This window comes from Rhopilema esculentum, chromosome 18, assembly GCF_057945365.1.
Source record: "Rhopilema esculentum isolate cy_ngs chromosome 18, ASM5794536v1, whole genome shotgun sequence".
NCBI lineage: Eukaryota > Metazoa > Cnidaria > Scyphozoa > Rhizostomeae > Rhizostomatidae > Rhopilema > Rhopilema esculentum.
The window spans coordinates 3,164,543-3,184,417 of NC_142832.1; the positions used below are offsets into that span (position 1 = coordinate 3,164,543).

The 19,875-nt window shown below is 34.2% G+C and overlaps 1 protein-coding gene across 1 annotated transcript; it reads right to left on the reverse strand.

Annotated features, from left to right (window-relative positions):
* Positions 1 to 1,211: 1,211 nt before the first annotated feature.
* On the reverse strand, positions 1,212 to 19,742 carry LOC135696666 (uncharacterized). Its single transcript, XM_089113781.1, has 22 exons — positions 18,969 to 19,742; positions 17,765 to 17,870; positions 17,148 to 17,220; positions 16,523 to 16,612; positions 15,359 to 15,421; positions 14,434 to 14,496; positions 13,625 to 13,738; positions 12,744 to 12,824; positions 12,170 to 12,355; positions 11,385 to 11,465; positions 10,708 to 10,778; positions 10,197 to 10,308; positions 9,304 to 9,508; positions 8,484 to 8,584; positions 7,577 to 7,634; positions 7,133 to 7,237; positions 6,133 to 6,224; positions 5,754 to 5,818; positions 5,511 to 5,562; positions 4,554 to 4,601; positions 3,709 to 3,798; positions 1,212 to 3,389 (listed from the first exon to the last, which is right to left on the reverse strand). The coding sequence occupies exons 1-22, from the start codon at positions 19,084 to 19,086 to the stop codon at positions 3,291 to 3,293; spliced, it is 2,073 nt and encodes a 690-aa protein (XP_088969907.1). The 5' UTR covers positions 19,087 to 19,742; the 3' UTR covers positions 1,212 to 3,290.
* Positions 19,743 to 19,875: the final 133 nt, after the last annotated feature.

Genomic DNA, 19,875 nt, shown 5'->3' on the forward strand with positions numbered 1-19,875 from the left:
TCCCATTTTTATCATTTCGTGTACGAAACTAAATAGGTAGAAGAATTTTCAAATACATAAAAAGCAAAAGAGCTGGCCACAAAAAAGACAATTTTCATAAAAGGAAATAGCTCCTGGCGGAATAGAATCAGCACAAAAGTAGGTTTGCAACACCAAACGTTTGATCGATGCAGACCAAATTATTATGTCCGTAAATTCTACAGTTATAATAATTTTCTGGAATTTGACGTTGCTTTGATAGTTTTTTAATGTTATATCAGCTGGAAAATTTAACTTCCGTAATAAAATGAAGATATTCGATAAGACCAAGTCACTGAATCAAATTTTCCTATTTTTAAAAGAAACACCAAGCTTGCCCAAAAAAACAAAACTAATATCTTGGGAATTTTTAAGATAGAGCGAGCAATGAAAATAGGAAAGAGAACAACCAAGTAGCTGTAAACGTCGACTAGGGTGGTCACACTCGAGCAAGAGCCATACCTGAGGGTGGCAGGCTTTGAAACAAAACAGATATATAACAACAGATACATGTGGACTTAATTAATTTCACGGAATTATAGTTATGCCAAATCTTCAAAATATCTTTCGGAAAAACTGTAGCCAAAGGGGGCAAGCTCTTGTCAAAATTTGAGGGGGCACAGCCCTTTCCCCTGTACCCCCTGCAGCTACGTGGCTGAAAGAACATCAAGAGACACCAGTGGTTGCTACGAATGGCCAAGAAAAAGGTGAAGGTGACAGAGGAGACAATCTACTATTCTAGCTAGACTTGCGACATCTAAATGGGACAAGCTCAGGAAGAGGAAACTGGGGTTGACATGAAAAGTACCTTTTATTATATTGCTTACTACCTAGCCTTCGAAGGTAGTTTTAGGACACTGAAAAGCCAAGCTTATCAAGCAGTGTTCTGATCCTTCCTCTTTATGTGAACACATTTCATGATTCATACGCCTGGAATTAGAGAGAGCTGACGACGCTCCTCATTCTGAGAAAGTTTGGTCATGTCAGGGACTCGAGCCACAGACTATAACCACTGAGCTATCCTCGCATCTATTAAAGAAACGTCGTATTTTTAACAATGTACTTCATTTTGGTTCTTAATTTATTCCCTCATTATATTGTCGTTAATTAAATACAGTTCCACAAACAACTTACATAGTTTATACCTTTAAAGGTTTCTTAGACATAAATACCCCCAAAGAAGCTAAATACGGTCAGAAAATAATGAAAATTTTAGAAATAGGTAGAACGAAGTTGAAATGTACAGGTCCAGGCACAGGGGGTGCATTTCAAACTGTAATAGGCCTAAAACTTTAGGGCAACATTATTCAGCATGCAGTTTGAGAACATTTACCGATTACTGGGGGCTAAATCCCCTCAGCCCCCTCCCAAATTTTATTGTACCTTTGAGAGACTCTGTACGGGAAGATCTAGGGAGCAAAGGACAGCACAAAGAGGAGACGAAAAAAGGGAAGTAACTGAGATAGAAGATGCTACTTAGGCTCTGAAGTCAGTAAAAAATGAGTACTTTAGTTATGAAATTTAAGAATTGTTTCTTGCAAACAATAATTTTGTTCGGATTGTCTCTAACATATAACCTGGAAAAAATTAAAACGGAGGGAAACATTGAGCGAACTGAATTGATAAAACAGACTTCCGAAAGAAACGATCATTTCACCGTTGGTTATTTTTTTATACAAACCAAAAATACTCAAAATTACGTTTCGCTTTGAATTTTCACACACTATACACATGATTTTATAAATAAAATAATTCGTAACAATCTATGTCATCAGGGTTGCATGTCCCTCTTTTCCCTTCGAGAAATGTTCCTTTCGAGAAATGTTTTCCTATACCGTGAAATGTATTCTTGGACAGACTCTGATATCTCGAAGGTTAAGGAGAGTTGATATGGTTTCATATCTTCATTTTTATCCTAACAGCCTTTGAAACAATTTCAATTATTTTAGTTATTTAAGATTCCTTTAAAAAACTCTGATTGGCTGCAGAAGAACAAACAACCCTGGGATGTATGAAACTGGGGGTTTTCTGGAATATTATAAGATACAAAACTGCACGGGTAAAATAAAATTATTATATGTTATAATTAATTACTGTTGCTACCGAAATTCTTGTTTGCAGAGTAACAAACCATCCTTGATATAACGTTTAAAAAGCTACATTAATACAATCAATCTAAGAATCTTTAATAGATTACTTATTTCATAGGACATTCTAAACTAAAATGAACCTACAAAGAATATCATAAGTTACATAAACTCGACAAATCCTAAATGAGCAAAAATTTCATTTGGTGCTGCAAAATTTGGGTGATTTTGGAAACATATATTGAAACAGGTTTTAACTTGAACAAGGTTCATCGACATTTGGCTAATTAACATAACTAATACATATTCTAAATTTTCACAGGAGGATGAACTTTATATCTAATATCACTTAAATCCTAGATAGTTAGATGAAAAGTTACCCTAAACATAATGACCTATAAATCTTGCTCGTTATCTCCAAACAATCTTTTTTTGGTACAAAATTTAAAAACGGCTTTGAAAAAAGAAAATATTTTGAAAAATATTAAAGCTTTTCACCTGATACTCCTCACGTTTTTAACAAGCCTATTTCGATCCACAGCTGGGTATATATACTTCCTAGCGTTTCCGATCTATGTTTTGACGTTTTATACTCCGAAGAGTATCAGAAGAAAAGCTTTAGTACGTTTCAAAATGTTTGTACTTTTAAAAGGCATGATCACATTTTACTTCGATCTTAGCTATATCTAGCCACAGATTTTGTTATCGCGATTGTTTAAAATAGGGCTTTAGCAGAAGCAAAATAATTCAAAATAATATGCATAATTATAAGCTTATTTCCTAGCACTAAACATCAAATACTTTGTAGAGTTCAGACCATTAGCATGAGGGTTGAATGACTGAATACCGGAAAGTGATACACATTTTACGTTTTCACAAGAAAGGGAAATCTGAAGTTTCTTTTGACTGAGTAACGACTCAGCTAGGAGTCGTGAACGGCGGGGGAAAAGTAAGAAAATTATGAGGTGTTTTTAAAATATTTTGGAAAAATTTACAGATGAAAAATTTACAAGGAGCCTAAAAATCAAGCTATCAATCTTTTTATTGAATATGGCATTGAACGAAATGTTAGAGAGGATGTTAAGTCGTTTGACCGGAACTTTGGAGAGGAGTTTCATCTGGCCAGCAAGTTTCTCTTGAAAAATACCTGACCTCTTATGATTTGCATCTTAGTCTTCAGTGGTATCAAAGTCTTTTAGCATAGCTTGAAGGGAATGCACCTCGTTTACCATTTGATCTTCCCACAGTCCAGCCATTTCCTTCATCTTCAACGACAACCACAATCTAGAAACAAAATAGTTTATGTCCAGACATGCATCTACAACTTTAAGTTACTCTCTAAAAAGACGACATTATTTTAATCGTAAACTTATCTGAAGGTCACATTTCAAGATACTGCAAATAAAATAATTTTAAGAAAAAACCATGGTAGCTATTTTTAGCCACAATGAATTGAAGCAATCGTAACCCATGATAAAAAATTTCAAAAGGAGTCCACTATGTAACGTAACTTATAGCCTCCAGAAATCCGGTTTCGCCTTAAAAAACCTTAAGATAGAAGGAACTACTTTCTATTCAAATAGAGGATAGTGTGGGAGCTTACTTGGCCTTGCTCAAGTGAGATTTCATCGCTGTCTTCTTCGCCATCAAAAGCATACAGTATTCTCACAATGACGTCCTTTTCATCAATTTTCTAGTATGATACAGACAAATAATAACCATTAATTCTACAAAGATAATAAATACAAATAGGTCATTTCAAAAACTTGTTGTTCTATACGCAAAGTAAAAAAAAGCGATGGATTGTTATTACAAAAATTTCTCAAAAGCATTTTTCTCAGAAATATGTAAAAAATATGTGAGCTAAAAATGGATATGAATGCTGGATATGAACATTGTCTTAAAAGCAATTTCAACATTGTGTTAAAATCTCCATACTATTTTTGCTTTATTAAAACTATTTCCTACGCTATTTCCCATGTAAAATAAAGCGTTTGACCACAATTTTGGTACAGATGATCAGCTGTGTCGTCAAAAGATGTTTTTTTTCAATATTGTCGTAATAATAAGGAATTTCCGACGTAAAAGTGGACCAAAAAACAGAGAAATGCTATTTTGTGCCCTAAATATAAAATACAAAAATTTCAACGATGATTTTGGATCACGCTTAGAAAAAAAGCAGATCCAGTGTCTTTATATCCGAGCTTGTCGATAGGGCACAAAAACCCCCGGAGCCTTTCCTGTTCTAAGAAATTTTTCAGTACAGAGCACGGATACAGGTACATAGCTCTTTTGAAGGGGTTCGTGCTGACGAGCACATGCTCGAAATGTCGTGTTTTAATATTTTTGTTCATATTTGATACTTGAATTGTTCACTCGTTATATTGTCGTTTTCTTTTTAAAACTACAACACGCAAATAACAAATTATGTTTGATTTTTTTGCTTACCTCGACATACGAGGAAGGAAAATATCCCCTGTTTCCGTTGCATATACCCTGAAAAGAAATCAAATACATTTTGAAGACAAAGAGCAAACTGGACTTCTAAAAGACATCTAAACTACTCCAAAAAGCAAACGAAATGGTCAGCAGCTGAACACTTAAAATGGCGCTTTTTTTGTTGATGAGCGACTTCAAGAATATCCTCGAATAATGAGAAAAGCACAGGCTTTTTCACAACGAAAAAAGAATTTCCTATTTCCACTTTATTGTTCTTTGATTTCCTTCTCTTTAGCAATTTCTTTGCCTAATGAACATATAAATAAGCTGTTGAGGCGTTTATAAAGGAATACTTGATCTCGAAAGATCTAGGAATATTTGCTTTTCTCGGCATCTCAATGCCGTACGCATATTTTGTCATTGCCAAACACCATTGCTATGATCCAGTTTTTTTTTCATTCATAGAAATTAATAACAATACAATTTTACATTGACTATACTACCCTAATTACTGTACTACACTACGGGAACGATACCATGAGGAGCGAAAGACAATAACGAACCCATGGCCGATACATAAAAAACGCACAACATTAAAAAAAGATAGAAATAAATAGAACTAAAATTATGTAAACTTTTGCGAATAGAGAGTAAATAGACAAAAAGTAGATGCTAATGTATAGAAGTGTGCAGCAATGGAATATTTAGAAGCGTTCTGAAGCATGAATGAATTTGAGTGTATGATCCAGTTAATCAAACCGTTAATTAAATTATTACCAAACCACTCTAATTGATAAAAAGTGATTTCTCAGAAAATTTATCGTTTTGCTGTCTTTTTCTTTACTTATTTTGTTTTTACATAAGTAAATAATTTCCAATTAAAATTCTACCTTTTTCTCGCAAGAATGAAATTTTTGCTCAAGTCTTTAGAAAGAAGTCAAACAAAATATTAAATGATTTACAAACCTCCCACCATTCTTCACCGGACTGATCGATTATTTGAATTTTCTCTCCTGATCTATCAATATAAAAGAAAGAGATATTTGTGCGAAATAAGGATTTCCTGATCGGATTTGTTATTAGCATAGAATTAAATGGCTATTCAAGAGAAATGTAGGGAGAGTATAAAATCAGGCAGTAAAAAAAGTATACACAGAGTTGAATGTGAAGTATATATTAATTTACGATGAAGAATTTTTGAAAACTTACTTCATTGAAAGATCTTGAGTCTCTTGGCCTTGGAAATCAAACAAAGCCACGCACAGAGGAAGATTCTGCAAGAAAAACAGGAAGATCGATGATGGGAACATTTCTCTTTTCAAAATGTAACTCTAGCATAAAGGAGTTAGAGCAGTCACAAGTCAAAACTAGCAAAGAAAGGACATAATAGAAAAGTTAGTAAAATGGTCAAGTTTGTATGATGTAAAGCCATAGAGATATGTGTAAACCATCAAGAGGCCGGCAACTGTGCATTTGTAACATTCCATGGATAAAGTTGAAAAAATTTAAAATTCCTACATACTAGTTATTGAAAATACTATCTGCAGTCAATTCTATAGAGTATAGTATAAGTGGAAAAGTTATTCACCTGTTTGGGCAAAGATTTGGGGGAACTCTTGGCTAACACAACATTTGATAATGGTCTCTGGTTTGCGTGATTTGCAGCATCTTGCGGCAGCTCTGTACAGAAAAGCAATAAAAAATTAGCAAGCGAATGAAGAAATATTTCTGATCAAGCAACTCTAAATATTTGACAGAATGGGAAACATGAAGACAAATTAAATGATCATGGGTTATACATAGAGCTGATAAACGACATAGTTTCCTCTCTTTAACTGTCTATCAAAGTTTAATATATCACGTTTAATTGTTATCAAAATTTGGTACAAAAAAACACAGCAGAAACAGCTTCCTATCATATTGAAGAGATTTGTAATTGTAAAAATTCGTCTCGCACTGGCTGCAAAAAACTTGTTCAAAAAAGCCAATAAAAATTCTGCCACTTCTGCCTTGTTCATATCTTAAAGGCGTATATATATAAAACAATTGGGATAGTAGGAAAGATGTTTTTAAGAAGATCGTTTGTCTCATAGAGAGTACCACATGAAAACCTTGATAATGAGCAGACTTTTTACAACAGATTTAGCGTCTATCAACAGTGAAATTTACGAATCTTAGAGAAAATATATGGATTTGCGACTGATTGCGACACAATGGTTTATGATTTTTTCCTTTTCTTAAAACGACGTATTGAGCAGGATGCGTGAATCTGCCATTAAAGGATAAATCAGTGGATTGAGCCTTGGGCTACAGGTCCAAGAGTCGTGACCAAAATCTCACTAAGAGTGAGGAGTGTGGCCAACTCTCTGTTACTCCAGGCGTAGGAATCACGAAACTTGGTCAATCAAGGGGAGAGACTAGGGCACTGTTAAGAAAGCACAGCTACTCAGTGTTCTAAAATCTCTGGAGGTAGCAAATACAAAGGTACCAAACTAACTATCTTCACAGTTAGAAATAGAAATATAAATACAAAAGTGTCCCAGTTTTGAGAATAATATGGAAATAGGAAAAAAGCAAGCAGAACGTACCATAATCATCATCTGCTGAAGAAGTCGTTTGACTTTGATTTGAGACCCGTGATGCTCTTCTGATTCGCTCCAGATCTTCAGGCTCTATCTCCTCATACACACTCTCTAACAGAAAAGACCAAATTTCAAATTATTAAAGAAGAACTATTGAGCAATTTGCTAAAACAATTAGTTGCCTAACAACTGAAGTTTAAAAAGGAAGTTAGACATTATAAGCTATATCATGTTTAATTTTATTAAATAAGACGATCAAAAATTACAAATTTTAGTAGTACTGATATTCAATAAAATAGAATCGTCAGCACAATAATTTTCGATTTGATAAAGACATAAAAGTTGAGATGTACGAGCTATTTTCTCTGTTGGTTTGACAAAATTTCATACAGCAAAAAACGGCAAAAAACGACAAAAAACAAATGACAAAAACTTTATTAGTTTTCTCACCACCATCATGTAGCGAATCATCCCCTATAACAGGTGAAGAAACTTTCTTCGAGTGATCCTGAAATTTCAATTTAGAAAATTGGCAAAAACAAATACAATAACTGGTTATATTGAACTGTCAAATAAAATCAATAATTACAAGAGGCACTGGCTGGCCTCAAGATTAAAAAAGAATGCTATTCGAGAGAAGCTGATATGGCTATGGCATTTCCGTTCAGCTTCAATCAACAAACGTTTTTATCATTCGTTTCTTCATCACTCGATAAGGAGTCAGCTTTTCGTATCTTTCTCGGATTTGATTTTATTGTATTTAACACAAATTAATATAATAAGTTTCTTACATAAACTTGATGACCTTGTCTTTTTTCGCTATGACTGGCACATTTAAATTTGGATATGGATTTATTCAGTTTTATAACTTTTGATAGAAAAAATTATAAGGACATAAAACTGGGCCTATGTTTCGTAGTCTGATATAAATACCAACCAAAACAAATTCTTCAAAACCAATATAAATACACACGAGATGCCAACAGTGGAGAAATAATTGCCAATTCGGCCCGTTTTAAGAAGCAGTTTCGCAAATTACATGGTAGAAATGAATTTATGGCGTGAAAAGCCAGCCTAAGCCTAAGCATGACTCGTTTTCCGTTCTACAGTGTGAACGCTTTGATTAAAGGCAAGGGCCTTATAATCTGAGGAAAATCACAGCACAATCTGCAAAATTCCTTCAACTTCCAATAACCATCTTTATGATAAACTACTCCAAAGCATTTGTATAATAAATTAATCTTCAGCAAAACTATTTGTCATGTTAAGCCTATCGAGATAATAATTGGTGAGACCGATCGACATTCCTCCGTTGTCTTTCCCGAATACACAGTTAAGGTCCTTTATAATAACTTACAGATTCTTTCGGCGACTCGACACAGAACGCCACGTTTCGTTTGCATTTTTTGTGCACGTTCATTCTACACCTCTGGCACTTTAATCCTTGCTTCACCAGACCTGGAGGCAAATCAGAGTGGCTTATTGGTATATTGAAGATGAACCTTAAGGTGAAGCTTCTGTGTCTCACAAACTTTAGCTAGCACAAAGGAACCCCAAATTACTATGTCAATCATACATCGTTAGCAACCCCACATTACTCTACATTTGACCCGTTAGCAACCAGTTAACTTACACACAGCTGTAACACCAACACAAGAAACCTTATAATCACGTTTCCAGCGGCACAGAGATTGAATGAAAATTTTTAAACAAAAAAGAACTAGGTCCCACAACAACACACTCATAAAGATCTCCGTTCTTATCAACATTGAAATTTTATCGAAAATGATTTGATTGCAAATTCTGCATAGTTTTCCAGGCTTGAATTAAGATGCACTGTTATGAATTTCATCGGTTCCTGTCACAGAAACGTTTTTGAAATCTGAATTGACAGACATTCAGTTTTTTGTTTCTATTAGTTTTTGCTGATATGGGATGCCTATCCCTTTTGCTGATCAGATTTTACATCCAATTAAAAATCGAATTTTTTGTGATGGGAGGATTTGATTCTTTAAAATTGATTTGAAACAAGGGTATTGGTGGTGAACAGAGAAGGGAAAATGAAATCTATTCAGTGCATCTCCACAAGCTTACAGAAAATCCAAGGGTTAAATGGTTTTGCCGTTCTAATATCTAAATTCGTTGTTTTTAAAAGCTGAAATCAACGATCAACACACCAACAATTATTCCTTTGCAGTAATGACACTGAGCTGGTTTGAGAAAGTTATGTTCTATAAACTGGTGCGGTTTTTCTTTTCGTGTTAGTATGGTCTTGTCATTTGGTCTTCCAATTGTTATTGTTTTCTGTTTTCCAATATCGTTTGCATAATCATCCGATATAGGGCCCAGTTGCTCCAAAATTTCGTCTGTGAACAAAGTCATCTGTAGATGAAAAAACAGCTGTATAAAATAAAGTGTAACGACACGTTCCGCGACAGCCTACATCAGTGGAAAATACGTGAAAAGGTGTTGTGAAGAGGGGCAACAGAAAAATAGTAGACAAAACAGAGAAAATTATTGGGCCGTGCCAGCTGAGGATGGGGCAACCTCGTTTTCCTTAATTATGTCAAACCATTCAATATGGCGTTCAAAATGCGTCCTCTAGAGTAAAAAGCTTCCTCCTTCAGCTACAGCCTTCCAAAGTGTTGGTTACTGATAAACATAACTACAATCCTGACCAAAAGGTTAGTGGATTGAAGTAAATAACCATTAAAATTGCGATTTTACTCCAATAATATTATCAAAACTCCCCAACCCTGCTACAATGTTGGTTTTCTGGAAAATACCCAGGTAACAGCAATCGAAACGAGTAGAAATAAGCGTATCGACATTGGCTGGGGGGTGGGGAGTGTATTTTTTCAAATGGTTGCAATTGCCAGCCAGTCCAATAACGTTTGGCCAGGATTGTAGCTTCGAACTTTCTCCTGGCGCTTTTAAACATTTTATCCATTTATAGTAATTATTACTTTCCAGGACTCCTTTAAATTGCCATATGACATTATGGCGTTTTTTTCTACAATACTATATTGGTAATCAGCTAAATATTTCACAGAAAGTAAACTTTGGCTACCTGAGCGTAGAGGGTATTTTGTAGACTTCGCTGATCCCTGAAATCATTTGTCTTGTGAAGTACTTCGATCTCATCAACCGATGGCTCTTGATTGTCGTTCGATTCTTTATCCCTGCAAAACACAAAGGCCATTCCAATAAGAAATTACTCCAAGCATTTTTCAAATATAAAGGATACTCTGAGACACGTCCAGGGAAAGACTCCCTCTTCTTTTTCCAAGGCAGCTTGTCCAGACATGCATTGTATTTGTACCATATTCATTTGATTACACAGAGATGTTAGAATTCATTTGGTGGAAGGCATCTGTTGCCTTCCATACACACATGTTGCGAACGTAACAAGACATGATTTGGCAAATTTTAAGGATTGCATCCCCAGTCTCCTTGACTAAAAAACTTAGTTTAATACAACGTCAGCTGGTGCTAATATCGAGTCATCAAGTAGCTAAAAGAGGTTTTTCAGTTTTATTGACTGCCTTATCCCAATTTTTGGCCAAAATAACAGCCTTTACCTTTGCAGCAGCTCTTTTGATGTGTTGATTTGTGACTGCAGTGTTCGCATCGATGCATCAAGTTCAGCTATCTGTATATTTACACAAAAAATTATCGTCATTAACTGACACATAAAGTAAAAAACAGGAAAATGAAGGTTCTGTAAGAAGAAGTCTTGTAAAAAGTCTAAGAAAATTCTCAATAATTCAATCCGAATGACTGTTTTGAATTTGACATGATAGCTTTGGTACTAAGTTTCCCGAAATTTCAAATAAATCTACAAAGTGCAGCCATCTCATAATTCCAAGATCGATATTTCAAATCTGAAAGTTTATAAAAGCTTCCGGTCCACTGCTTAATCCCTATAATTTACGAACAATATTCCTTTCTCTGGCATTTGTAAACAATAGGAAACTTTAAGACTGTCTCCATATATTTTAATTACACACGTCCATACATTTTATGGTTGATGTTAGGGAGAACATCAATAAAAATAAAAAGCATTACTTTTAGCATTGCTGCTTAATTTATGGACATTTTAGGGTTAATTTGTTGATAAAAAAGTGTCCAAACTTTAGGGATTCACGCATTGAGTAGTAGACAAATACAATAACATGAAATTGATACAGTAAGAAGAGCTATGTTTTAAGTAAAAAGTAAGCTGATCTGGATTGCATGAAACAATTAAAATTCCTACCCGTTTTCTTGAATATGCAACGGTTCTCTTAAGCATTGGCTCTGTGAATTGGTCAACAATTATGGCTTTGTCAAGGTACGTCTGCAAAGAAAGAACTCTCTTAAGATTTAAACTGGGAGAAGGGTTGCTAATACAGTCATTTGAAATATACTGGTAACAAATAGTTTAAAGACAAATCTCTGTTCAAAGGAGCATAATGAAACTAAAATATAAAAGATTTTGAAGCACATATAGCAAAGACAGGGATTGAGTTTGTCAGTGAAGCATAAAAATATGAACGAGATTCAAAAAGGAGGATATTCAATATAGTTTCTTGAAGCATTCAAAGTGAAAATTTCCGCTGGAAGACAGCGGAAAACAGTGGAAAAACATATTAATCACCCAACTACATCCTTAGATCATGATACCATGTTATAAAGGTTTGAATGAAAAGCACAAAGTCTTCACAAAATTATTTAAAATGATTTTGTAACATACTAAAGCTTTCAGTCACAAGATCAAGATAGAAAATATATACCCAGTTGTGGATCGAAAAAGGCCAATCAGAGAACTGCCAACACATGATTGGCCTATTTCGATCCACAACTGGGTATATATTCTCCAGCTTGATCTTTTAGACCCTGATTCTGACGTTTAATACTCTGAGGAGTCTCAGACAAGTATGCTTAGTTTGTTTATTTTCAAAGCCAATTTCAAACTTAGTACCGACCAAAAAATTTTCACAATATTTTGAGAAGGCATCACTACACATTAGAAGAATAAATAAGCATGTAATGGGCACACACTAGCTGTTTTGTCTCTTGATCCTTGAATTCCTTAGTTGCTTTTGGTTTGAAGAACTGTCTGAACGGGATTTCGCGATCATGTAAGCTGTGATTCGCGAATTTTACGAAATTTGTTATATCCGCATCAACGTCAATTTTCTTCGCAACTTCGACAGCGTTATCCATCCGTGTTATTAGTTTATTTAGCTGTTAAAATAAGCAAAAAATATAAAGAGTACTGACTAAATCAAGTCTTTTTATGTTTGCTTCAAAAGTGGTTGTTAAATTACAAATAGACAACTTCTAGAGGAGTTTACGAAAGGACAAACAAAATACTACTGAAGTTGTTTATAATCCGTGGCAGGAAGATGAGCCAGCTATCACTGAAATTCATTTTGACAAAAGAATAGCAACTGTTTTACTTTCGAAATGCTGCATAAAATAAACTAAAGAAGGTTGTAAAAATGTGTTGGAGACTTTTATTCTCTCGAGTTCATATTAGAATCACGGTAGCTTTTGGTGAAGAGGCTTCAAATTATAAATATATAATATTATAGGCCGTCTTGGTTGTGACGTTATTTCGCAGTCAACTTACCGTATCTTTCTGGATGCCAAGAAACTGTTTTAGATATTTCAAAAGAGAATCGTTCATATCTTTGTGTATTGTTTCTACATCCTGCAAAGATGACAAAATCAAGCACAATAATTTCTATCTGAATGCTCGTCGCAGTGCGATACAATCTGTTGAAAAGGTTTATCTTCACGTTATTAGATGGAGGGACACTAGTTCTCATTTGCTGGGAACGTAACAACTGTATTTTTTAACAATGAGGTCTAGGTTGTTTAGGAATCACATTTGAAAGCTCAATGTGGTTTATCAAAATAAGACATAAGAAAGACAAAATTACCTGTTGAGTCTTAAGTTGAACATTTAGAAGCAGAAAGGTATTTTCAAACTTTCGAATCAAGAGTATGTCAATATTACATATAAAGTAACTTTCAAAGGGATAGAATCTATTTAGGCCGAGAAAATGTGCGGCAGAACAAAATTTTATCAGACAATCCAATCACTAATCTGTTGAATGATACAAACCAATTCTGGACAAAATTGTTGAGACAAGTTTCTCAATTTTTGCAATTTTCTACTTTACGTTGCCCCTGTAAATTGGAATCCCCCTTTCCTCTAGAATCCATGTTAGATTTGTAATTTTATCATTTTTGCTTCAAAAACATGCATTCGACATTGAATGAGGGAAGAGAAAACACAGAGTTATTTTTGTAAGAAATGAGAAAACATAAACGTTTCTTGAAAAGTCTCAATTATTTTTGTCTGGGATCTTAGTTACTACCTAGTGAGACAAAAGAATGGCTGGTTTAGAAACACTTGCAATCTTTATGCCATTCTATGTTGCCTAGCAATAATGCATGTTATTTACAGGGAAACGCTATTGAAGAGGAAGCATGAAAGAAACTCACGTCAAGGATGTCGGGAACGGTGTGTTTATAATGCGTTTCGTTCATACTGTTTACATTGGCTAGTTGTAAAAGAAATGAGTTGTGTTCGTTGTGATAAACAGCAATATGATGATCCTGAAATGAATGAACCAATGCAATAGCATCTAAGTGATCTTGATTACAAAGCAAAACTTATATTAAGAAGATAAGAAGAAGCAGAGGACATATAATTGAGGCTTGAGGAACAACAGTTGGCAAACTATTCTGCTCATTCTGCAAGACGATAATAGATAATAAAATTGAAAATTGAAAATCCGGAAAGAATGTCACAAAAAAAGATGGTTCTTACTCATACCCTAAACAACTGGACACTACAACTCTGATTTTTTAAAATCATATTCTCTAGCAATAATATCGTTTGATTCATACAATGACTGCAATTTCAAAAAAATGGCCTTTTTTAGAAAATGTTTCCTTAATTTTCTTTAAAAAGACAACATAGCAAATTTTGGAAATGTTCACTTTGAAGCGTATACTCAGAAAACCACAGAAAAACTCGGTTAAAATCAGTTAGAATATCTATATCCATTGAACTATATCTATTTTCTTTCAGTTTTGTATTCAAAGCCAGAAAGCTCTAGAAATAGATTTTCTAATTTAAGAAAAATATTTGGTAGGACGATATTGAGGGGAATGGCAAAGTGACTTAAACTGTTGGAAAAAGTGACGATTTCTGGCAATTCTAACGAAATAAAAAATGTATTACCCAATTTTTCAGAAAAAAATATTGAGTTTTAAGGCAATAATCACTATAACGAAATTTACGTTACCTTTAAATTTTCTTTCTCGTGTGTGTTAAATTTGTACCAGGCATCTGAGTAGTCTTTATGCCTCTGAAAAATAAGAGGAAAACGTTATCATAATATATGTACATTAATACACAAATTAACACACTAATTAGTTTCCAAGTCAAGAAAATCCCCAACATATTCCAAATACCCCACGTGTTCCTTGTGGTCAACAGTGATTGGAACCTAGACAGCATCTGTAAAGTGAAGCATTAGTGAAACAAAAGGTCTTGGGGAAAGTCTTTAATCGGGATTTTGTGGTTTTTGGTTTACATTAAACAATTTTGGTGAAGTCATGAAACATATCAGCCCCTCAAACCATTCTAAAGGATTTTCTTGCTTAACATTCCTATATAATCTTTTTGTATTGACTCATTTGCTACATATCATAATGATATTTATAATGATACCCTCTATTTAAAACCCGCAAAATAAGTCTTGTTCTCATACTAAACAGGATACAAAACAAAGAAAGGCAGTTGAAAGAATTTATAAAAGATCTTTCATGTTTCAAGTATATGACTTGAAATAATTCTTTGTGGCAAACAGTAAAAGATCAGTGCCTCTTGAAGATCTCTACACTACTGAATAAAACGGTTTTTAATGAATCACAAACTATTGAAATACATTTGTTATTCATCACTTTTATTACATACTAGCCAATAAAAAGTCGAAATTTTAACAGACAGGAATCATAATAAGCTCAGAGTGGCTGGCAAATGTTTAAAAAAAATCAATAAATAGAGGGCATTTTGATGATAGACAAAAGACTATGATATTTTAAGACTATAAAATGGCACAAAATAGAAGATATCTTCTGATGTTATGAATCAAATCAGGACTTAACATGGAGTAAATCAAACTTTTCCTATTTTCATTAGTGATATGAAGCATCAATTTAAATTACCTTATTCAGTTCATCTTCTGATTTACTTATCTGGATCTGGTAGGATTCACGATATGCAAAACTCTAAAAATTGAAAGCAACTTGTGAGCTCTGAAGTATTATCAGTAGCAGTCCTTCTGCAGGAAAACTACAGGAGATTGCCAATTCCTAAAAACTGCAAGGCATTGCTACTTCACAAAAACATCTGTACCAGTTTAAGAAAAATGTCTCAACACACTCAAAAATCTCTACATGCGCCAAAACCTGGATATAATTTTCCTTCATAGCAGGGTTTATTTTAACGTGCAGTGATAACCAATTTGTGCAGTGGTAAATCGTTATTGTGCAGTGATAGACTAAAATTTTGTGCAATGATAAAACTAAAATAAAGAGATTTGCCATTGAAAAAGCAAAATTGAAGCAACTGCCAGTAGACACATAAAGCTTACAAAAGAGCATTGCAATATTAAAAATGAAAACATAACAGTAACAGTGATCATAATCCAGTTAGATTGAAGGGTGTGATCATGAAAATCTTCAAAAGGTGAAATCCAAAATTCCAAAAGTTTTGAATATGTGCAGTGACAAAAATTTCTTTAAATAAACTCTGCTTCACAGAGTGTCCAATTATTTGGCAATGAAGATGGCAACCTGGCAAAGGCTGGAGTGAGAAGGTTGGGATACACACTTAGAAGACCAGAAGATAACATCTTCAGGAGGGTCTTGGATTTCAAGGTAAATGGTCAAAGAGGAGGGGGAAGGCCCAAGAAGATGTGGATGGGTGAGGTGGGAGAGGAGATAAAGAAGGTGGGTCTGATGAAAGAGGGCAGAAAGCCATTTAAAAAGAAAAAATAAGACAAGAAATAAATACATTTAGCCACCTGCTTCAAAGTGGAAGCCCTAGGATCAAAATTGGTTTGATGATGATAATGATGACAAGAAAGATGAAAAAACTAGAAAAATTGTTCCCTACTAAAATTTTCATTCAAGTTTTAAATGTGTACCCTTAGCAACTAATCTATTGAGCCCTTAATTAATGAGCATACCCTATAAAACAGCAGCTTATAAAAAATAATTGTCAGGCATAGCAGGAACTGCCAGAATGGAGCCTAAAAATTAAGGTTGCCAGATTACGGGGCTGCAGCCCTCCTGGTCCCTTTGACTCATATACCTTTGATTGTTTACCTTTTTACAAAAGTGTTTTTTTCTTTCTGCTGTTCTTAGCAATGGGCAAGCAACACTTCTTTGGAGCTGCTGTCCAAGTTCTGTCAGATCCTAAATAAAAAAGAATGCAATATATTTAGAGGACCGTCATTAAAACATTTAAATTTCTTCAAAATAACATGACATGAAACAAAAGTTGTGGAAAGTATTGAATGGGGAATCTTGGTAAACAATAAAATTTATTTTGCAGTGACTAGCTATGCAAGTTATCAAAGTTCACAGGTTAAAAGTGTGATGACAACACCCATTCTTTCATTTTCTGTTTAATGTGACCACATCCTTATTAACATCTGCTACTTTTTGTTTCTCCATAGACTAATATGGAGGGTTTTCTCTCCTTAATTAGCTTAGCTACTGAGAAATTCCTTGCATATAACTTCACTTTTATCAAAATTATACAGTCAGTTAAATCTTTAACCTATTGTCTTTCTAATGTTTTCCTTATTCTCTGTGTAGTGCTTAGTGTTTATAGAATTGTATGTAGTGGAATTTCAAAATATGAAACAGAAACTGAAACTAAAATATAAGAAAATGACTCCTATCATTACACAAAAAGAAAACCATTTTATGCCATAGCAATCTATACCTTGGCTTCATTTTCCACCTCACCAAGGATAGCATCCCATGCATCTAAAAATGTTTTGCTTTGACATTCTGGCCTAAAGGGAAAATATTTGAATTGAGCCCAGAAATTTGGCCAGTCTCATGGATAACATCAATGTTAACAATAAAAACCCTTTTTTGAGCTAAGCTCTACTTAAAAATCTGCAATATATTCTGCATAAAATAGTAGTTTGTTTTGATTTTCAGATATATTGTAGGGGCACGGACATAGGCGTACCACATTTAATAAAAACAAGCCAGCTTCAATTTATATATATTGATTTCTAGCAAAAAACCAATCAAAGTTGTTATGAAAAATGATGGGTTATTATCATATATGCATTTATTTTCAGTTTGATGGGCAGGTCTAAATGATCTACTAAATCAAGGGAACCAACCACAATCACAGACCCCGAAGGGTCACTAAAGAAGTCATCATCATGAGCGATATTGGTGACTTACTATATAAGGAAAACTATATTTTGTGCTGTCACTATAGAATCACATCACAGTGTTATCACTAAGGAATGAGGTCTTTCAAAAACTTTCTGGATCTGTCATCATTTTAAAGATTTTTTAATCATTACTCTAGTGAGTCACCTTTTTCTTATCTCTATGGTCTTCCTTCTGAATGTTTCAACCAGAGCATTCAAACTTGCTGCAGTCTGCTCCTTAATTCCAGCCAGCTTGTGGCAAAATTCACTGACTAAGACAATATAAAATATTCAATCAAGATTGCATACCAGTATCCTTTTCACTCATATAATTTCACCTTATGCATAGATGGAAAATCAACAAACTTCATTCAAGGTTCAAGAAAATAACTGATAAAGAAAGAGATGATTACTAGCATGAAAATGGGATTAATATAATGTCTAAGATGCTAAGTGACTCATGAGACATTTGAACTTTGACAAAAATCAGTGATGCATTTACCCATGGGCCCACTGGGCCTGGGCCCCCTTAAATTTTAAATTTAGGGGGCCTCGATCAAAATTTTGAAAAGCATACGAAGTGCTGTTTTTTTCAGTCTTGCGTTTGAAATGAGTAGTAACATCTTCAGATAAAAGAATGGATTGGTTAAATGCCACACTGCCCCCTACTCCTCTGTCTATGCCTGATGCAATTGCTGCTAGCAGGGTTTTTAAAGGGTTTAATTAGACAAAACATTGACATTCGTGATAAAACATTTTCACAGTAAAACTATAATGATGTTAACAGAGAGATCTTTATTATGTTATAGAGGGGGTGTCACTTCTGTGCAGGACAAAAACAGTGCAGTATTGGCTAATTTATGTTGTGGAGATTTATGATTGGTGTACCACATCCCACTTTATTGTGGCCACTCCTCTCGAAGTTCCTGATAAATTTTGGAACTCCACGAATACGATCATTAAAAATTTTTAATGAGGCAATGCATACATCATGACTGCTCCGAGGATCGGGAAAAACTGCCTGAGTAAAACTTCTCACAGTTTATACTTTTGATCTACAACAAAGCCTTTTTACCTAGAATTAAATAATCATAAAGACGATAAATGTTTTAGTACTACGTTGAAAGTGTCCGCAACAAGCAATGTTATTTATACCAAAGAGCATGCAAATTTCAAATCTTGATGCTAAAACATACACTATATTCTTGATTTAATAAAAATTAGATTCCCTTCAAAGTCGAATTTGTGGTTTCTTGTATAAAAACAAGAAATCTTAAAAACCAACATCAACCGCGGCCGTCTCTTCTGGGTTAGGCCTAGACCGAAATGTGATGAAAAGCTAACACCCAGTAATAAAAATTAAATATTACCTGTTTTAGTCAACTTGATGACAGAATAAACATTAGTTTTGATGGATTCATTCTCTCCTTTGGCAGTGAGTTCTCTGAATTTTAATTCATGGACATATCCAAGGGTATTTGCTTCCATTTTCACCACAATGTTGGCCTACAGACTGCCTGATCGTAAATGGAAATTACATTCAGTCACTTCCTCGTTACAAAAGTTTATTGTTTCCGGCCAGTTGCGGTTTGGAATTTTGTAAACAAAAGTTTGCTCAATCAATAGGTGAAAAAGTCCGGAAGAAAAACTTTAAATTGTACAAAAATAGGAAAGAAGAGAAACAACTCTAGAAGAATAAGAAATATGTTAGAAGTTTGGTGGAGGGAAATGGAAAACACTGTGTTCGATGCAGGGTAAAGCCCCCTTGCCCCACTATTAAGGGTGAACTTTTTCTTTGATAAAACACGGGATAATGATCATTTTAAAACGCTGATTTTAAAAAAAATCAGGACAATTTCAGGGGCAGGTACTTAGAGGACATAATAAAGTAGATTCATTGAAAGAAAAATTGTTTCAAAAAGTAAAGGATCTAAATTTTTAAACAGGTATCGAATTTTTCATTAAAGCGACAACGATTGCATGATTAATTCACAAAGCTACTAGATAAGTTTTATCACTCTCACACAAGCGAATCAGATATCGCTCTGGTTACTCTTATTCCTGGACAGATATAATCTCAACGTAACTTTCGCCATTGCAACCCATCATTGCAACATATCAGTTACTTTATCGACGCACCTCCCCCAGAATCCTGCGAGACATCCTAATACTCTTACATGAAAAATTACTATAATAACAATGATTTGTAAGTAAATTGCACCAGGAGAAATTTTTTAAAATAAATAACGACGTTTCGAGCATAGCACATTATCAACT